At 41.0% G+C, this 17,436-nt stretch overlaps 1 protein-coding gene across 10 annotated transcripts in view; it reads left to right on the plus strand.

The window, feature by feature from the left end:
- The window catches only part of lrba (LPS-responsive vesicle trafficking, beach and anchor containing), a 218,242-nt gene that overhangs the window by 76,589 nt on the left and 124,217 nt on the right, over positions 1-17,436 (plus strand). For all 10 annotated transcript variants that reach the window (XM_077569992.1, XM_077569995.1, XM_077569997.1 and 7 more), the window contains exons 34-35: positions 9,697-9,761; positions 11,047-11,155. In XM_077569992.1, coding sequence (XP_077426118.1) covers positions 9,697-9,761; positions 11,047-11,155 — 174 coding nt within the window. The remainder of the gene's footprint in view (positions 1-9,696; positions 9,762-11,046; positions 11,156-17,436) is intronic.

The following is a 17,436-nucleotide window of genomic DNA, read 5'->3' on the forward strand; positions in this document are numbered from 1 at the left end:
AACCTACTTCACTTTTTCCTAAAATACATACAATAGCCCTCCATCCAAAACGTACTTTCCTACCTGGACAGTTTGACTTTCTCTCAATCTTTGCCGCATTTACGTCCACCTCACTGTTTAGCGGCACACTTTCTTTAAACCATCGAATAAATAAATAATGTCCCATGCAAGAAAGGAAGCGTTTTTTTCCCCCCTCGGTCCGGCGCTGATATGAGAAATCATCTCATCGGTTACCGGACTGGTCGAGTGCGTGTGCGCAGGAGGCCATAAATCTCCCCAGTAGCTGCATTTGTGTCCTGTAGATCAGCCATTATTGTCCGGCCCTCTGTCAGCCCATCCATCCTTCAGCCATTTATCAGAAATGAATCGTGGACATGAGTGGGAAGGAAGGAAGGAAGGAAGGAAGTAATAGCAAGGCAATGTAGCAAAGGGCTAGTTTGCGCCGTGTCCACCCATTTTGTAAAACTTTGGAGACAATACTTGACAAATACTAAAAATAATTTATTACTCAGAGGAGAAAATTACCCCCCAAATAAAAGATTTTGCTTAGCTAACAATCAACAAAAAAAAAAAGTAATATATAATAGGTGACGTAAAGAATATTAGCATTGGAATCGTAGCAAAATACAAATGAAAATAAGTACAAAATGGTAATTTACCGATTCTAATATAAATCTTGTATTAAATAAAAATAAAAGACAAACAAATAATAAGGCAATGTTACATTGCATATCCAAATCTGTAAAACTAATTATTAAGCCTACTCGCGTTGCAGTACATGGCTGTGGTAAGACCTGGCACGAGTGCAACTAAGCCGTGTCTGCCTCTAGTGGTGAATGGTGATATTACAACTTAAAACTATACAGTAGACACCTGCTGAATAGCTCAAATTCGCATATAATTGGCGGCCATTGAAATGCATTGACAGTTCTATTTATTTGTATTTTTTTTTGTACATCCCCAAAAAATCTTCAAATAACGCTGATACACCTACAATGTGCATTTTCCACAAAAAATGGGGGTTGGCTCCCCCAGCAAAAAAAAACAACACACGTATTGTGTACACACGTATATATATATAGAGGGGGGGGGGGTCTGAATAGGCTCCACTGTAGTGGCAAAATTGGGGGGGTTGCCCATCACTGATATATGATAATATTACATGAATAAAAATAATAAACATGATGTAAAATATTGTACCACAATATAATAAATGCAAACGAATAATGTACTTGGAATATCATTCAAACACAGCTAAGTGCACACAAACCTCTCCATAGCTAAGCAGCCAGTAAGACTTGACTTACTTGCGTTGGCTCCACTTCAGAATGCGTTGTGTTATCTTACATCCATTTCCCTTTGGTCGTCTAAAAAGGATCTAAATATCTATAAATAACTAGCAATTAGCGGTGACCAATGATTCACATAATCCCCCAGTAATCCACTTAGGGCACATTATCATTTGTTCCCAGTGGCTCCAGTCAAAGTTAACCTGTTTAACAGATGGGCACGTCTCTTGTCAGCGTGTGGTGAGACAGACATTGACTTCCCCAAACACTTGGCTCCTCCTGACCCTTTCACCCGTTGACCTCCGGGTTAGCAGCCAGAGAGAAGTTCACAGCTCCGCCGTTTAAGAATAGGACTGCACAATCCGTACCGTCATCCCAAAACAAGGGAACTGCTTGGCTAGCTCTACTTCTTTACAAATGCTCGACCCGAGTCACTGATGATTCAAATCACTTATTTTCTTCACAAATTGCTAATGTAGGAGTCGACATCTTTACTCAGTTCTTGTCAAACAGCACAAAACAAGACTGCCAAAAAGCTCAATTCAAATTTCTTTGTTCACTACAAGCTAATGTAGCCGTCCATATCTGAACTGAGCTACGGCGACTTGAGTGCAGACCTCTGTTTTATTTGGAGTCATTACGATTCATGCCTGATTCACGGAGGAACGAAGCTGAATGTCAATGATTCATTTTGCATAACGACAAAGAAAACCTTGCTTACCCTGGCGGGGGTCAAAAAAAAAAAGAACCAGAATGAATATTGTAATTTCTTTTAATAGTTTTTCACTCGCAAGTTTAAGTTGTTTTTCAAGTGAAACGCGGCCTCAGAAACGCAATAAATCAAGTTCAGCGGTCATATTTCCTTCAAGCGGGGCTTTGATGGATCAGTCGCAGACCGCGTTGCGCCGACCGCTCGGGGAGCCCGGCAGAGAGGTGAGAGAAGTGGCGAGGAATGCGGTGAATCCGCGGACAAAAATACTTCTTTGCTCATCATTTTCCCCCTGCCTGTCAGAAGGCGCACCACGCTGCGCAGTCAAACGGCCCGGCAAAAAGTTCAAGACCAGTGCGAGTCCAAAGTGTTATTCTTCCCTCCCTCCCCTCCACCCAGTGCCCCCTTTACGGCCGTGCCACGCGGCGCTGCCTCCCCCCCGCCGTCGTTCTCCACTTCACAGGGTCACGTCGTGGAAAGGCACGTCTCCTGCGAGATGCAGAGAAAACAAGCTAACACCAACTGGCACTTAATTCTGCCATCTATGCAGGGTGGCGGGGAGGAGGCCGGGTCAGGAGGGCGGCTTTCCTGACAGGAAGGTGAATTGAGAATCAGATGAGAGAACCCTTAAAGGGGGTAGACACATTATGAAAAAGAGAACTTTTCAAAATAGCTTGTGAATAATGTACATCATAAGTCGGGTTATTCGTACAGTGTTTTCATGCTATTTGGGGGTTGTAGGGACCGATTCCCCGCTGCGCTAACGTAATCTGTGAAAACCAAACCGTGGCAACGCATGAAATTTACCGTATTGTAACGACGTAATTTCGAATCTAGGCTAGGCAAAGATCTGCGGTTTTCAAGTGACAGCTGAAATACACTGAAATGCTGTCACTACTTAGCTGTTGGCTTTGTTAGTTAGCCTTAGTTAGCAGCGATATCAGCGTTAGCTTTTCCTAAACGGCACGGCTAATGTACAGTAATTTGTGGACTATAAGCCGCTATGTTTTTCACTTGCATTCGACCCTGCGGCTAATACAAAGGTGCGGCTAATACAAAGGTGCGGCTTATCCATCAGATCACAAGGGGGCGAAATATAAAGGAAGCGCAAAAGAGCGTCAGGCAGAGCAAAACAAACCAAGTGAGCCCAAGTACAGTAGGGGAGACAGAACGGCATTATACAAGTAGCGGAAACCCTAAAACCACTAAAACACCTGCGGCTTACAGTTGGGTGCGGCTTATATGTAACAAACTTGAGTATTCCCCAAATTTAGCTAGCGCGGCTTATAGTCCAGAAATTACTGTACGCAAATGTTCAGCCAAGATACCAACGTGGTGATAACTTCTTCTGAAACGTTGCCTCCATCAGTGTGTCAAGTTTTCGAACAATATTAAAAATAATTGATATCTCAGCTCCTGAAGCAGATTCCAAAACAGCTTTTACACCTCGTGGCGTTCACACAAACATAAGTTTATTATTATAAACAAATATCGCATCTGTGGGTATATTTACCTTCAACATTGGAGCGCATAGCTGTAATAACCTCGGGGAATCGAGTGGTAATGGAATCTGCGTAAGCCATAAATACTCAAATAAAATTCCAGGACATGCTAGGAGGCCTATATGTCACCCTCTTGTGTATATTCTGATGCATTTGATTGGCTAAGAGACCAAGAATTGGTCCAAACGAAACACAATGACTCATCCGCTCTCCCGGGGAGAATTGTTGCTGCGTTTGCGCGCTCTCGGCCTTAATGGATTAATGCTAACCTTGACGCAACATAGTAGCTCCATTAAGTGGTCATAGAAAAATAATAAGCAGTTGCATTTTTGTAAATAAAGTCACAATGTATTACAACAGTAAAAGTATTTATTTCTCAGAAAATGAATAGTCTTCTGCGAATCTTCGCTTTGTGAAATCACGTCAAAGCATAAGCGAAGCGATGTTTGCCACGCTAGTTAGCTAGCTAGCTAGTTACCTGACTCGGTACCAAGTCAATAACTGCTAACTCCCCAAGCTGTTTGCTCACATTCTTTTCAAGACAGTGTTGTATTAACATCTGGATTGTGTCCTTGTAGATGTGATGCCGTATTAAAAGTATTGTGTTTGCTAGCAGTGACCCTTTGGAAGCAAATTTTGCAATACCCTTGAAACAGGACAGGAATTAAGGGTAAAAAAAAAAAGAAAAGAAAAGAGGATGTAAAGTGTACTATCATTCTTGATCCTAAAAGTATTTTCATGAAAGCTTATCACAGATATTAAAACACCTGGAAATGGTTTTGAACACAATAAGTCGCACGTCTCCTTTAAAACATTTAATTTGGATCGGCTTTGTTGTTCCGACGAGCTCGGTGTGCAATTGTGCTTCGGTTGAGTGACTTTCCTCTGGCGAGCCCCCGTTCAAAGTGATGTTTTCTTACCTGGCGGGTCACCCGCACTGAAGACCTTGGAATCTTTTCTTATGTTCCTCCCCCGCTGCTCGGCTGGCCACCCCGCTGATAAAAAACGTGTTCGGGAGCCTTCAAATAAGATCGGGCGCAAAGGCTCGTTAACGTCTCGGGCCGTGATTGATTGTTCAAAAAGGAGAGTTCACTCTTGTCATTCCCTTGGTCCCGGGGCCTCAAAAGTTGTCGCACCCTCGACGGCTATTTCGTCTTTTAGCGAGCGTTGGAGCCGTTCCTTTGAGCGGGTTTTAGACCAAACACGAGGAAACAATTACCCCCCAAGTAAATGTTTCACCCTTGAACTCTGCCTCGCACCTTTCGTCACCGCTTTATTGGGACATTTACAGTTTAGATTTCATACATAGCGAATGTCAACGTTAAGCACATCAAATGCCTGCGAACTTCAACCTAATGTTGTGTTTTATCATCATGAAGTCGAAATGACATTTTTATATTTGCCGCCAGAATCAAAGGTACGAAATATGCAAAATTCATATTTGGGAGGCAATTAGTTTGTGCTAGTAAGACATTAAGTACAGTAAGAGAATAACATGCAATACGTACATAAAAGTGCTTTTCTGTTAACGTGAACCACAGTTTAAAATACAAAATCTGCAAGCCATTTGTAATAAATTCTAAAATGAAAATTTCTTAAATAAGTGAAATACGAATTATTTATGTAACACATGCTAAAAAAAAGGTTTTCATTCTTTCCTTCATCCCTTGCTAGATTCCTTCCTGCCATCTTTCTTTCCTTCATGCCTTCTTCTGACCTCGCCCTTTTCCTTCACACTTTTATTCTTTTGGCCTTCTTTGCTTCTTCCTTCCGATCTTCTTTGCTTTTCCACGCTTTTTTTCTTCATGCTTCCTTCTTCCCTTTCTTATGTCCTTTCATCACTCCTTCCTACCTTTTCGCCCTTCATTAAACTTTCTTCTTCCTTATTTCCTTCTGACTTTCTACCTTTTGTCCCTCCCTCCTTGCGTCTTTGCTCCATCATGACTTCCTACTTTCCTTCCTTCCTTCCCGTTCTTCATTAAGTTAATGAAAATGTATACCTATTTTTGACACACCCTGTATAGTAAATGTGAGATGTTGTTATTGTAATGCAAGTTACTCTTTTGGTTTTTTGTTATGGATTGAGGCAAAGGACTGACATATGTTGATTTCTACCATAAAAGTATACGGTGCTTCCTTGCTATGTAGATTATATGTCAGGTAATCAAGATTGGACTCACCCTTCACCTTACAAATACACAAACACGTGCGATTATGAGCAATGCCACTGAACGGCACAAGTGACTTATTTGTTGTTTTGGGACAGCCGAGACATGATTATTATTTTTTTTTTCCCCCCGTTTTTCTTTTCATTTTTTTTCCAAGCCTGATTTTGAAAGCAGCTCTCGCTCTGGAGGTCTGTTTTTTCTCACTGGTAGTGGTGGTATATTTGGATGTTGATTATGGATAATCAGCTGTAATGACGGAAGTGCATGGCATGTGTGCTTAGACTCAACGTCGTGGCCGCGGAACACACAACAAGCCGAGCCCCATTCAGTTTTTTGTCCAGCTTAGCGTCCCCCTTTTGAGCTACGACGCGACGTCGGTCGAATTTCCCTCCCAGCTTCCAATCAGGATCAAGGGGGGCAGCCCACACTCTCGACCCTATCATCTGTCGGCAGGTCGGGTTAAAGGTGAGAGTTCACAAATGGCTGCTTGTATCCTCTCATCAGGGGCGCTGGTGGTCATACCCCCCCCCCCCACCCTCCGCCCCTCCGCCCCTCGCCAAAGCCCCATCCTATTGCGGCCATAAAAGCTGCAACACTGCTGGACAGCCAAAAATCCAATATTCCATCAGCGAGCTCTCTCCTCAGATCGGGGTCATCGCTTTTTTTTAATTCCAGAAGAGTAGCCACCTCGTAGCCAGTAATGACACCATTAGTCTTGTGTCCACCAAATGCCGATGGCGTTCGTCAAAGCTCATTTCCGACCGGGAATGGTCGGGCTGGTGACTGGACGCTTTGTTCTGTTTTATTCTGCTTGCTTGCTTGCTTGCTTTCAGTTATTGGGCGATTGGATCAGATATGCGACTTATTTAGGCCTGATGTCCCCACAAGTACATTGATATTTTTTTGAAAATGGGTTTTCTTTAACCACCAGGGTAAAGAAAAAAAAGGTTTTCTCAACGCACACACGCACACACACACACACACACACACACACACAAAAGGATTACATTTATTTTATTCACATTTTAATTTAAAAATTTATTTGAACTATTTCTATTTAACATTTTTTTCCACTGTTGTTAACAAGAGTATGAAAACCTAGATTTTTTTATTGTACATTTAGAACAGATATAAAATTTGTGATTAATTATGAGTTAACTAGTGAAGTAATGCGATTAATTACGATTAAAAAATTTTATTTAAAATTTTAAAAATCTTTTCTTTAAAATTGCGTCAGGCGAATTTTTTTTTAAATTAAAATTTAATTGAAATGTTTATTTCGAACTTAAAGATTTCATTTAATCTTTATCATATTTTATTAGAATTGTCGCTACTGCTACTATTACTACTGTTGATGACTAAATAATTATATTAAGGCTTGGCAACAAATAAAAAAAATTAAGTTGTGATTAATTGCATTGTTAAATAAAAAAAATACAATAAATTGAAATGTTGTGTATACTACACTTTTGTGGAGTTAATACTTTTGACTTTTTTCATACACATGCAGTTAGATAAAATATTCTGGACTAATCTCAATTTATAGTATGAAAATAAAAGAAATCTAAAATATTTTCAATTCATTATACAACCACATGAAATCACATTTGTTGCTCTCAATCACATTTTGGCCAATCAAAAGCTTGCAAATTGACTTCTACAAAGTATGTCTAACTTCGAAAGCATGTTAAACATTATGATCGACTTTAATGCATTTTGCTGAGCTGGACCTGTTTAACTTAATTCAGGACACTTGCTCAGTTTTGGCGGTGGTTTTGATTGACCGAATGTTTTTAATTAAGGCGGGCGTGTTGTTTAGTGTAGACGCGCGTGTGTGTGTACATCATCCATCGCCATATTCCGTTGACGGAATTACGTCACTTGGCATGGCGCGTTCGTTTTCTACCAAAACGGCTGGCGAGTATTTACAAGAAATCGCATAAGGAAATGTAACGTTTGCTCCTCCAGAGACTCTATTTATGGCCTGACTTCCTGTGGTGTTTATTTGAAATCCGGCTTGCGGAGGGAGAGAGAGAGAGAGAGAGAGAGAGCCCGGCCCGGTCTGGTCTGGTCTGGAATATCCCCACGGCCACAGGCAAACTCATGTTTAATGTCCTTCAACTTCTACTTCCAAGCCTTGGAGGCCCTCAAGGCTTCTTTTCTCGCTGAGCCGCAGAAAAGGGCCGAGTGCCAGCCAGCCTTCCCAAGTGTGGGCTCCGGTTCCCCGTTGCGCCCTCGTTGTTTGCAGCGTACGGTAAAACACGGTCAATGCCAATAGGATCCTTCAGGACAAAAAGCAGTTCTGAGTTTGAGGTTAAGTGTGGTGTTGTTGCGTGCATGAGTGACGGTGCGCAGGCCGTTTTCTCCCCGGGATTGATTGGCTCTGATGGCTTTGGCTCGTATGCGTTCCTTCGAAATTCATCACGTACGCGAGAGGCGTGGAGGGTTTATATGAGGAATTCTTGTAAATTGATCCTTCCTTCCGCCCCCGTCGCGCTGATATCCTCGTCCCCACGGGCTTCCTAAGTTTACCGAAGGGTCGCTCGGTCCGCATAAACACGCGGTTTCCTCTATCGGCTCGCGACACGATGACAGCAGAGTTAATGCTAGAATACATTTTTCCACCGCCAATCTTTCATGCGCTAAGCCATATTTCCTCAAGTGACGACATTTCCTTGATCAGCTATAGAGAATTTCATAGTCAAGCAAATGTGAGACGAGCTTCATCATTTGCCAAATATCACAGGTGGGTCCATCCAGGTGAAAATGAGCATTTATTTTTTTTAGAGTCCCATAGCCAGTTTCACTTATCGACCTGAAATTTACTTGCCATGTCTATCTTGAGTAATTGCCCCCCCCCCCCCCCCCCCCCAAAAAAAATGTTTCAAGAACCTATGCCTGCCTGAAAAGACACGTGAAGTCTGACTTTGGTTTAAGTGGCCATTTTGTTTTCTCTGATCGCCTTGAAATTTGAACCACGTGCACTCAATAGTTAGTTAGTTGGTTGGGTGATTGGTTAGTTAGTTAGATAGCTAAATTGAGGCAAATTTAAGTTTTATTTCACCGTCAAGGTGCCTTGGAAGTCCGCCATTTTGGTTTTTGAAGGAGACATTTTGAGGCCATTTTGGCACAGGCCCTTCAAAGACCAATTTATTTTCTATAAATTGTGTCCGATCATTACCAAATTTGAATTTGTATACTTCGATGGACGGGTCATACTAAATTATATTAAGTCAACCCCACAATGTCAGACATTGACGAAAAGTCTCGTGTGTGATGTGGAAAGAAAAAGAAAAATAATGTTCTGAAGTCCTGTTATCATTGGGGCGGGAGTTGAACAACTGATTTGAACTTTAGAAACGAGTCTATACAGTTAACAGAATGACCTTAAGAGTCCAATAAAATGTCCTGTCAAAATATGGCTCATTTGTATTAAGTGATGTGGAATATGTACTGTAGCTGCTTCGAGGGGCATGTCCTGTTTTTCTTAAAGAGTAGTTTAGTCGTTAACTCTTTCACATGAGGTTTTTCATGCATACTTCTTCAACTCCCGGGAGAGGAAGTGAGGGAAAAGCGGAGGGGGGGGAAAAGCCAGGCGAGGTTCAGACAGGCCCCCGTAACCTTGTTGCTTTATTATTCTTTTGACGCTTGCGTCGAAAGGTGTTGAAACGTCTGAACAGAACATGAGAGTCGTGCCGAACGCCCCCCCCCCCCCACTCCCCTTCGTCATCTCGTCGTCCCTCGATGGCGAGTCTCTGCGGTCGGGTTGTTTGGACTGACACCTCCAAAGCAAAACGCCGGTCTAAGAGAGGAGGAAATTTGTATATTTTTCAATGATAAATGCACTTTGAGCCTGGCTCTTTCACTCCTGGCTATTAATTCTCACGCCTGTGCGGACCAAAAGGAGTCCCCTCCTTCCATAACTTTCGTTACCATCTCCTCAAGTGTTTCAACTTCTAATCAGTGGATGTTTTTGGCATACATATATTAGACTTACACCATCCAAATGAATAATGTTTGTCTTGTAGGAATGGCAGAACTCCATCCAGAAGAACGCCGGTCTGGCCTTTATTGAGCTGGTCAACGAAGGCAGGTAAGCAACCCCAATAGAATCAGACAGAAATATCTTCCAGGGTCAAATGTTAACAACGTTTTGTAACCGGACAGGATGTTTCTTAAAATGTTTTGAAAAATGCGTCTTGCAAGTTGGTTGTGTATACACGGAAATATATGCTAATATGTGGCGATACACGGTTTATACACGGCTGCCTTTCTCGGTTGACCCCCAAAATAAAAAAAATTGTAATGTGTTTTCAACTCATTCACTCCATGCCATTTTCACAGAAGCAATCCCCTTCACGCTTCACTTTTTACTGGATTTTGACTGATTTTGCAAGGCCCACAGAATATTGTGTTCTATTGCTACAACAACATGGAACCTACCAAAGCCTACCAGGAAAAAAAAGTACTTCTATCATTTTCCATTTTGCAGCAATTGGCATTAGAATATAGCTAAGTTTCATCATTATTCACAAATCCATTTAGAATTGTGATTAATTTAGGTTTTTTTTCAACATGGCCCTGGTTGATATCTTTTGCTCTGCTGCCACCTGCTAGCCGAATTTACATTACTTCCGAGATCTATTCTTCTTAACATTGTGTTGAGCATACTCTTTGTTGCAAAAGAAAAAAAAAACACACACCGTTAATCCTTAACGCTTGCTGAACTGAGGTTAGCACTTCCAATGGGTCGAATAGTTGCTACCTTGAACACTGTTCAAAAGTTGCCGTCCTCACGGAGGACTTCTGAATTTGGGAGTTTGGGAGTTTGGATGCATGTGCGCGCATCTCGCCGGTTATTGATAGCAGGGTCAGGGCCAGAGAGGCTGCCGAGGCCCCAGCGCCTCCGCTCCCCTGCTGCCCTGCGCTGAAACAGCAGGCTTGGGTTACAGTCAGACCGCCGCCTGCCCCCCCTCACCCCGCCGCCCCCCCTTCAAACCCCATGCAGTCCCTCCTCTCTGGCCCTTCGTCTGTTATTGTTCCACTTTGCACACCGCTGACCTTTCGGGGCCGTTGCAGCGAGTTTTTTTTTTTTTTCTCTCCCTCGTCCACAACATGCGTTTTTGATTAGTATAGATAAGCGGCGATCGGGCCGGATGCTCTCTGCCCCTCCTGTCAGATGCATATCATTAACAAATCAATTAGCACCTGCACCCCAGGATGTACAAATGCGATTTTCTGCCCATTTTGTACGCTTATTTTACACATGGTTTTTTACGGCTGTTCCACGATTGTGTCCGCTTGTCGACTTTCAGCAAGCGGACATGATAACAAGAGCGATGATATTCTAAGTATGCAAATGTCCCTTCTTCCGCCAGGCTGCTGAGTCACACCATGAAAGACCACCTGGTCCGCGTGGCAAACGAAGCCGAGTTCATCCTCAGCCGGCAGAGGGCTGAAGACATCCACAAGCATGCGGATTTTCAGGTAAGATGATGAAATCTATGGAAATGACATCATTTGAAAATACATGATACATGCGCGGAGGTACATTTTTTTTTTTATACATGGAGAGTCGCGTTGATACCGGAACATGGTTAGCATATGAAGAAACATGAATTATACACATAATGGCTCATCATCACGTACTGTATATGAGAGGCTTCGAGGGTTTATATGAGGAATTCTTGTAAAATATATATATAAACAATTCTGGCAGTTTTCCTAACCCACTCACATGGTAAACTCTAAAAAGCGTATTTTGGAACCAATTTAAGATTACAAATTGAATTGTTGACCAACTTTAAAAAAAAAAAAATGCTTCAATTGGTAACACACGATTGAATGAAGTTAGTCCAAAGTGAATATATTAAAGTGCAATATGGAACTTTTTTCCCCCAAAATAACTTTACAATAAGCTTTTTATTTGACCATTTATAATTGAAATGCCTTCTAATTAGTAGATTAACACCTTAGCTGTTCACAATGGGTACTCCTGCAAGCCTCTGGCCAACAGTTTTCAGACTGGATTCGGGTTCGAATTTCCCGCGCCTGGTCTGCGGACGTGACGTCATGTGCGTGCGTGGTGTGTTATGTGAAGAACGGTATGTGCGGTTTCATTTTTCGTCAGCAGGTGGCAGTAGCGATTCGAAATGGAATATTCTACGTTCTGTATAAATTTAATTCGTTAAATGTAATACTTTGGATTAACTTAATTTAGGTGACTATATTTAGTTTAATTAACTCATAATTAAGTAAATGTAATATCTTCACTTTGGACTAACTTAATTCAATCGCGTGTTACCAATTGAAGCGATTTTTTTTAAAAAGTTGGTCAACAATTCAATTTGTAATCTTAAATTGGTTCCGCAATTCTCTTTTTAGAGTGTGAATTTTGAGCAGATTGAATTACTTGTACCCAAGTTTGGGCTAATTATTTTTGACCCAGCAGATGAGGTTGGATTTGGGCGGGCTGCAGAGCTGAAGCGGCTTAGCAATTTGGAGTGTTTTGTGCGTGAAAATTAAAATGAAAATTTAGAAAATGTTGGTGCGCATCTTCCTATTCTTAGTAAACATTGGTATTAAATGTATTATTTTTTTTAACCACAGCTATATTGATAACCTTGTGATTGGTTAATTTTGACCTCTTGTTATATCATAATTTGAACTCAACATAATTAACTCTTTGACTGCCAGACGTTTTCAGAAAAGGGATGCCGTGGGTGCCAGCCGATTTAAGCATTTTTGACTGATCTTTCAAGGTCCACAGAAAATTATGTGTTTGGACTATGGAAACACACATACTACCAAATGAAAGATTGGACTCTCATCTTTCATCAGAAAAAATAGTTTGTTTCTACCTTATTCCGTTTTTCAGTAATCAACAATAGAAAATGGTTAGTTTCACCTCTGTTTTGAAAAAAAAAAAAAACGTCTTTTAACGTCTTTGGCACTCCTCCATAGGATTTTACTAAACGTTATTTAACGTTTTTGGCAGTCAAAGAGTTAATCAACTCCTCAACCCAATGCCCTGGCCATAAAAAAGCCCAGGGATCAATATTCGTTGTCTGGATTTGTTTTGGGTTCAGGGCAAATGACGTGTGACACCCCCCCCCCCCCCCCCGAAGTATTTGTAATTGAATTTTTTCTATTTAATCTTTCACTGGAAATTGTCCAGGTAAGAATGGTAAAGTTATGTCAGAATTAAAGGTGTATTTTCATTATTTCTCTTTTATTGTCTCGCAGTCACGGTTCATTTTTTAAATCGATGACAAAGCATATTTTTTTTTTCTTGGCTCGGAAAGACCCGAAAACACCCGCTCAGAGTTGACGAGAGGAACCCAACGACTTCAATGTCCAGTGGGCGGCGTCAACCCTGTCACATTGAAAGAACCACTTGATATCTTTCTGCTCTGCGAGAAAACACAAGCCGTGTAAAACTCGGCATCTCCGAGGAGCTGACTCGGCGACTTGAGAAGTTGCCCGTCGAGTCGGGTCTGTCCCAAACAAGCTCGCGGGGAACGGGACACCACGCTCGGCACATGTTGCTAAGCAAACATTGTGCTAATGTGGCGTAGCAGCCGCACCCCCCCCCTCGGCTTAGCACAAACCTCGCCATTCACTGGGAAGTCTTTCCCGGACTGCGGGCACCCTGGCTTGTGCCCTCCACCCTTCTTCGATCACCACCCGCTGCCATTATACTCCCGCTGGGGGTGTATTTTGCCCCATGACGGCAATATGGCGTCCTCCCCTTTCCTCTAGATCTGGCTCGGCATTAACTCTTTGACTGCCAGACGTTTTCAGAAAAGGGATGCCGTGGGTGCCAGCCGATTTAAGCATTTTTGACTGATCTTTCAAGGTCCACAGAAAATTATGTGTTTGGACTATGGAAACACACATGCTACCAAATGAAAGATTGAACTCTCATCTTTCATCAGAAAAAAAAAGTTTGTTTCTACCTTATTCCGTTTTTCAGTAATCAACAATAGAAAATGGTTAGTTTCACCTCTGTTTTGAAACAAACGTCTTTTAACGTCTTTGGCACTCCTCCATAGGATTTTACTAAACGTTATTTAACGTTTTTGGCAGTCAAAGAGTTAAAAGCTGCAGACAGACTTGAGAGATTTTAGCCTGAAGGGTTGACTATGCCGTAAAATACATTTGAAGGTTATTTCAACTCTCATGGCACATACTTTCCTTTTTTTTTTTTTTTTTTTTATTATTATACTTTTTCTCATGCCATTATTGGCACTTTTCTGAATTGCGCTTAATGAAATGGAGTCCAGTTTTAGTCCACAAAGCAAAAAACTACCCTACCTAGAGGTTTGTAAAAGCTATTTAAGTGGTCCATAAAACAATTTTTTGGCAAATCACTTAAAAAATGTTTTTCTCTCAAATAGACACCAATTAGTCACTTAGGGCTGATAAACACCTCCCTTAAATAAGCACCTCCTCCCTGACTGACCTAATACATTGACACTCACGCTTTATACCTGGAAATGAGTGCTTCATGTTATTAAATATTTTTAGAATCCATTATTTTATTAATAGAATAATTTGATAAGAAAATACTTTGAATTAAAGTTAATTGCAAAAATCATGTTTCTTCTGGTAACTGTTTAAAGGGCATAGTTGACTCATTGAGCCATTTTCAACAATAAAAAAATATTTTGTCCAGAATGAATTTGATAACTTTATTATTTTTTCATGTAGAATTAATACCTTTAAAAAAAAAAAATAAATGTTCCACTTGCTGTCGCCTCAAGATGACGTCACCTGTGCTGAAGAAATAGGTAAGGACCAATCATGGCTCACTTGTTTTCCGGGTTTGGTCAGTAAACTGAACCATGATTGGTCGTTACCTACTTCCTCAGCACAGGTGATGTCATCTTCAGTCAACACAAGTGGGAATTTTTTTTTTTTTTAAAGGTATTCATTGGATGCAAAAAATAATGTAGTTATCAAATTCATTCTGGACAAAATACTAACTTTTTACTGCTGAAAATGGCTCAATTAGTCCGTCAAGTATCCCTTTAATAACTCATTATTGTATATTTGGTGTCGTTTTATGATGACAAAAAACACGTAACCACATACACTTCTGAGGCTGCTTTAGGTCAATTCCAGGTTATTTATAGCACGACATCAAATGTCTTTTTTTTTTTTTGTAATAGATTAAATCAATGTTTTTTTCTCTCCGTGAATTGTTTATGGTTCAGTTTCTGGTTTGGTCCTTTACATGTCAGAAAATTAGCAAAAACGTTGATTATTGTTTCGCAAAATAAGGGATGTGTGCAAATGTCTCATACAAAAATAATCAGTCCGCAGTGTGGAAAACTACACAAATCTAAGAATATTTACTGTTGAGAGGCTGATCAGAGGATTTGAACAATTTTAAGGCTCTAAACGATTAATCGATTATGAAAGAAGTTGTTGATTAGTTTGACCATCAATTTGTTGCCAAGTAATCGATTAATTATCGCACCTTTAGTTCATACATGCAAACCTACAGCATATGTACCAGAATTACACGGTGTTTGGAAAGTCACTGTCAACATGTATTTTGATTCATATCTTTCAATTGAGAATGCAGGCATTGCACTGAATTGTAATAAAACATGTCTGTTGAAAAAATGGCAGTGCACGGTGACTTTCCGAGCACCCTGTGGATGCATTCTTCATTCCAGGAAATACGTTTGTACACTGAGATGCTTTTTTTTTTTTTTTTTTAGAAGTCGTTAAAAAGTTTCGACATTGCGCCTACACAAGGGAAATGCATGGTTTATACAACCAATATCATAGACAAAGACTTAATATCCATTGTTTCTTGTACAAAACTGCGTCTTGTCCAGTATCCATCAGAGTCAGTTTTATTTCTGACACTATCAGCCGCATGCACTGGTCGGATAAAAATGACAAGTAATAGAAAGCTGTAACTCCTCATTAATTGACAGCGTCTGTTGTTCATCCCCAAAACTCTCTTTTCACAATTGAATCGCCCCCCCCCCCCCGCCCCCCCTCCCTCCTTAATGCGGGTTGCTCCTCGGTGACCCCCGAGAAGAAGTGAGAGCCCCTGATAAGTCCCGCTCTGATATTGCTGTATTGATTTTTGCCTGGCTCTGTTTTCAGTCTGATGGAGCCCACGCTTTCATTTTGCGCTGCCGCAATAAAAATAACAGGCCAATGAAACATGCCCCCCCCCCACACCCCCCGACCTCAGCACGCTCCCACCCTCTTACATCTGTGGAGGTGTTTGGAAATGTTTTTCACCTTCAGACTCACTTTTCCTGTGTTTCTATGTTGGAGATTGTTTAGCCAGACAAAGGATAAACTTTGTTATATCACCATTTGTGGATAAGTTGCTTAACTTTTGTACGGAATCACAATAATGACTTTTTCACATAGAACAAGATGGGGTTTGACCCTTTCCATCCAGAAACACGTTTAAGTGTACAGTAGGGCTGGGCGATATGGTCAAAAAATCAAATCAAGATTTTTTTTCTTCCCCACAGTCATAAAATTACAATTTTAAAAGATTTTTATTGATTTTAATCTAATTAACCCAACAAACATTTTATTCAAAAATAATTTTCTTGTTTCAAATGTTCAGGCAACAATAATGTATATTGATTCCAAGTCAGTTTGAACATAAACTTAACATTCATAGTTTGTGCTTAACTCATTCACTCCCAGCCATTTTGACAGATTTTGCAAGGCCCACAGAATATTGTGTTCTATTGCCATACAAACATGGAACCTACCAAAAGAAAAATTAGAGTCTCTTCTTTCCTCAGGAAAAAAAAAGTAAATTTCTATCTATTTCCGTTTTGCATTATTTAGCATTAGACTATAGCTACGTTTCATCATTATTCACAAATCTGTGAATATAAAGAAGAGGAAAGAGCTTGTTTCAACATGGCCCTGGTTGATCTCTTATACTCTGCTGCCACCTGCTGGCCGTTTCTGTAACAACTACCATTGCTTCAACCATTCGCTTCAGTTCAGAGGCTGCATCAAAGCCTTCTGTATGCTCTAGCATAAAAAAAAAAAAATAATAATTTAAAAAAAAAACATAAAACGTATAAATACGTCTTTGGGAGCATAGTAATATTTAAAATAGAACATATTTATAGTAATTTCTGGACTACAAGCCGCTTCTTTTTTTCACTTTCATTCGACCCTGCGGCTAATACAAAGGTGTGGCTGATCCATTAGATCGCAAGGGGGCGCACTATAAAGGAAGCGCGAGATTGTCAGGCAGAGCAAACCAAACCAAGTGAGCCCAAATACTGTAGGAGAGACAGAACGAGAGCGAGACAATTTGCGCCCTCATTATGGAAAAGAAAGTCGTGGTAACATTGGCTTACAGTTGGGTGCGGCTTTTATGTGTAACAAACTTGAGTATTTCCCCAAATTTAGCTAGCGCGGCTTATAGTCAGGTGCGCCTTGTAGTCCAGAAATGACTGTAAACGTTTTTGGGAGCAAATGAAGTAGTTAGTAGCTGTTGAAAACATATCTTGTAAACCACCCATCCAGCATTCTGCCACTTGTGCTAAATTACAACGTAAAACCCTTAAAAAGGACGCGGAAGACGAAGTGCGATATAGGTGGGGTTGTTGGGGTGGGGGGGGGGGGGGTTCACTGTAGTCCCAGTTCTTCTCCACTGAACGAAGTCTTGTCTCTGTGACACGTTGCGCGGAACTCCACAGGACGGAACGGAGTAATCTTTGTACCGCGGAGTGAGTTATCACCACGCTCTTGTGGCGAAC

Source organism: Vanacampus margaritifer, chromosome 7 (genome assembly GCF_051991255.1).
Source record: "Vanacampus margaritifer isolate UIUO_Vmar chromosome 7, RoL_Vmar_1.0, whole genome shotgun sequence".
Classification (NCBI taxonomy): Eukaryota; Metazoa; Chordata; class Actinopteri; order Syngnathiformes; family Syngnathidae; genus Vanacampus; species Vanacampus margaritifer.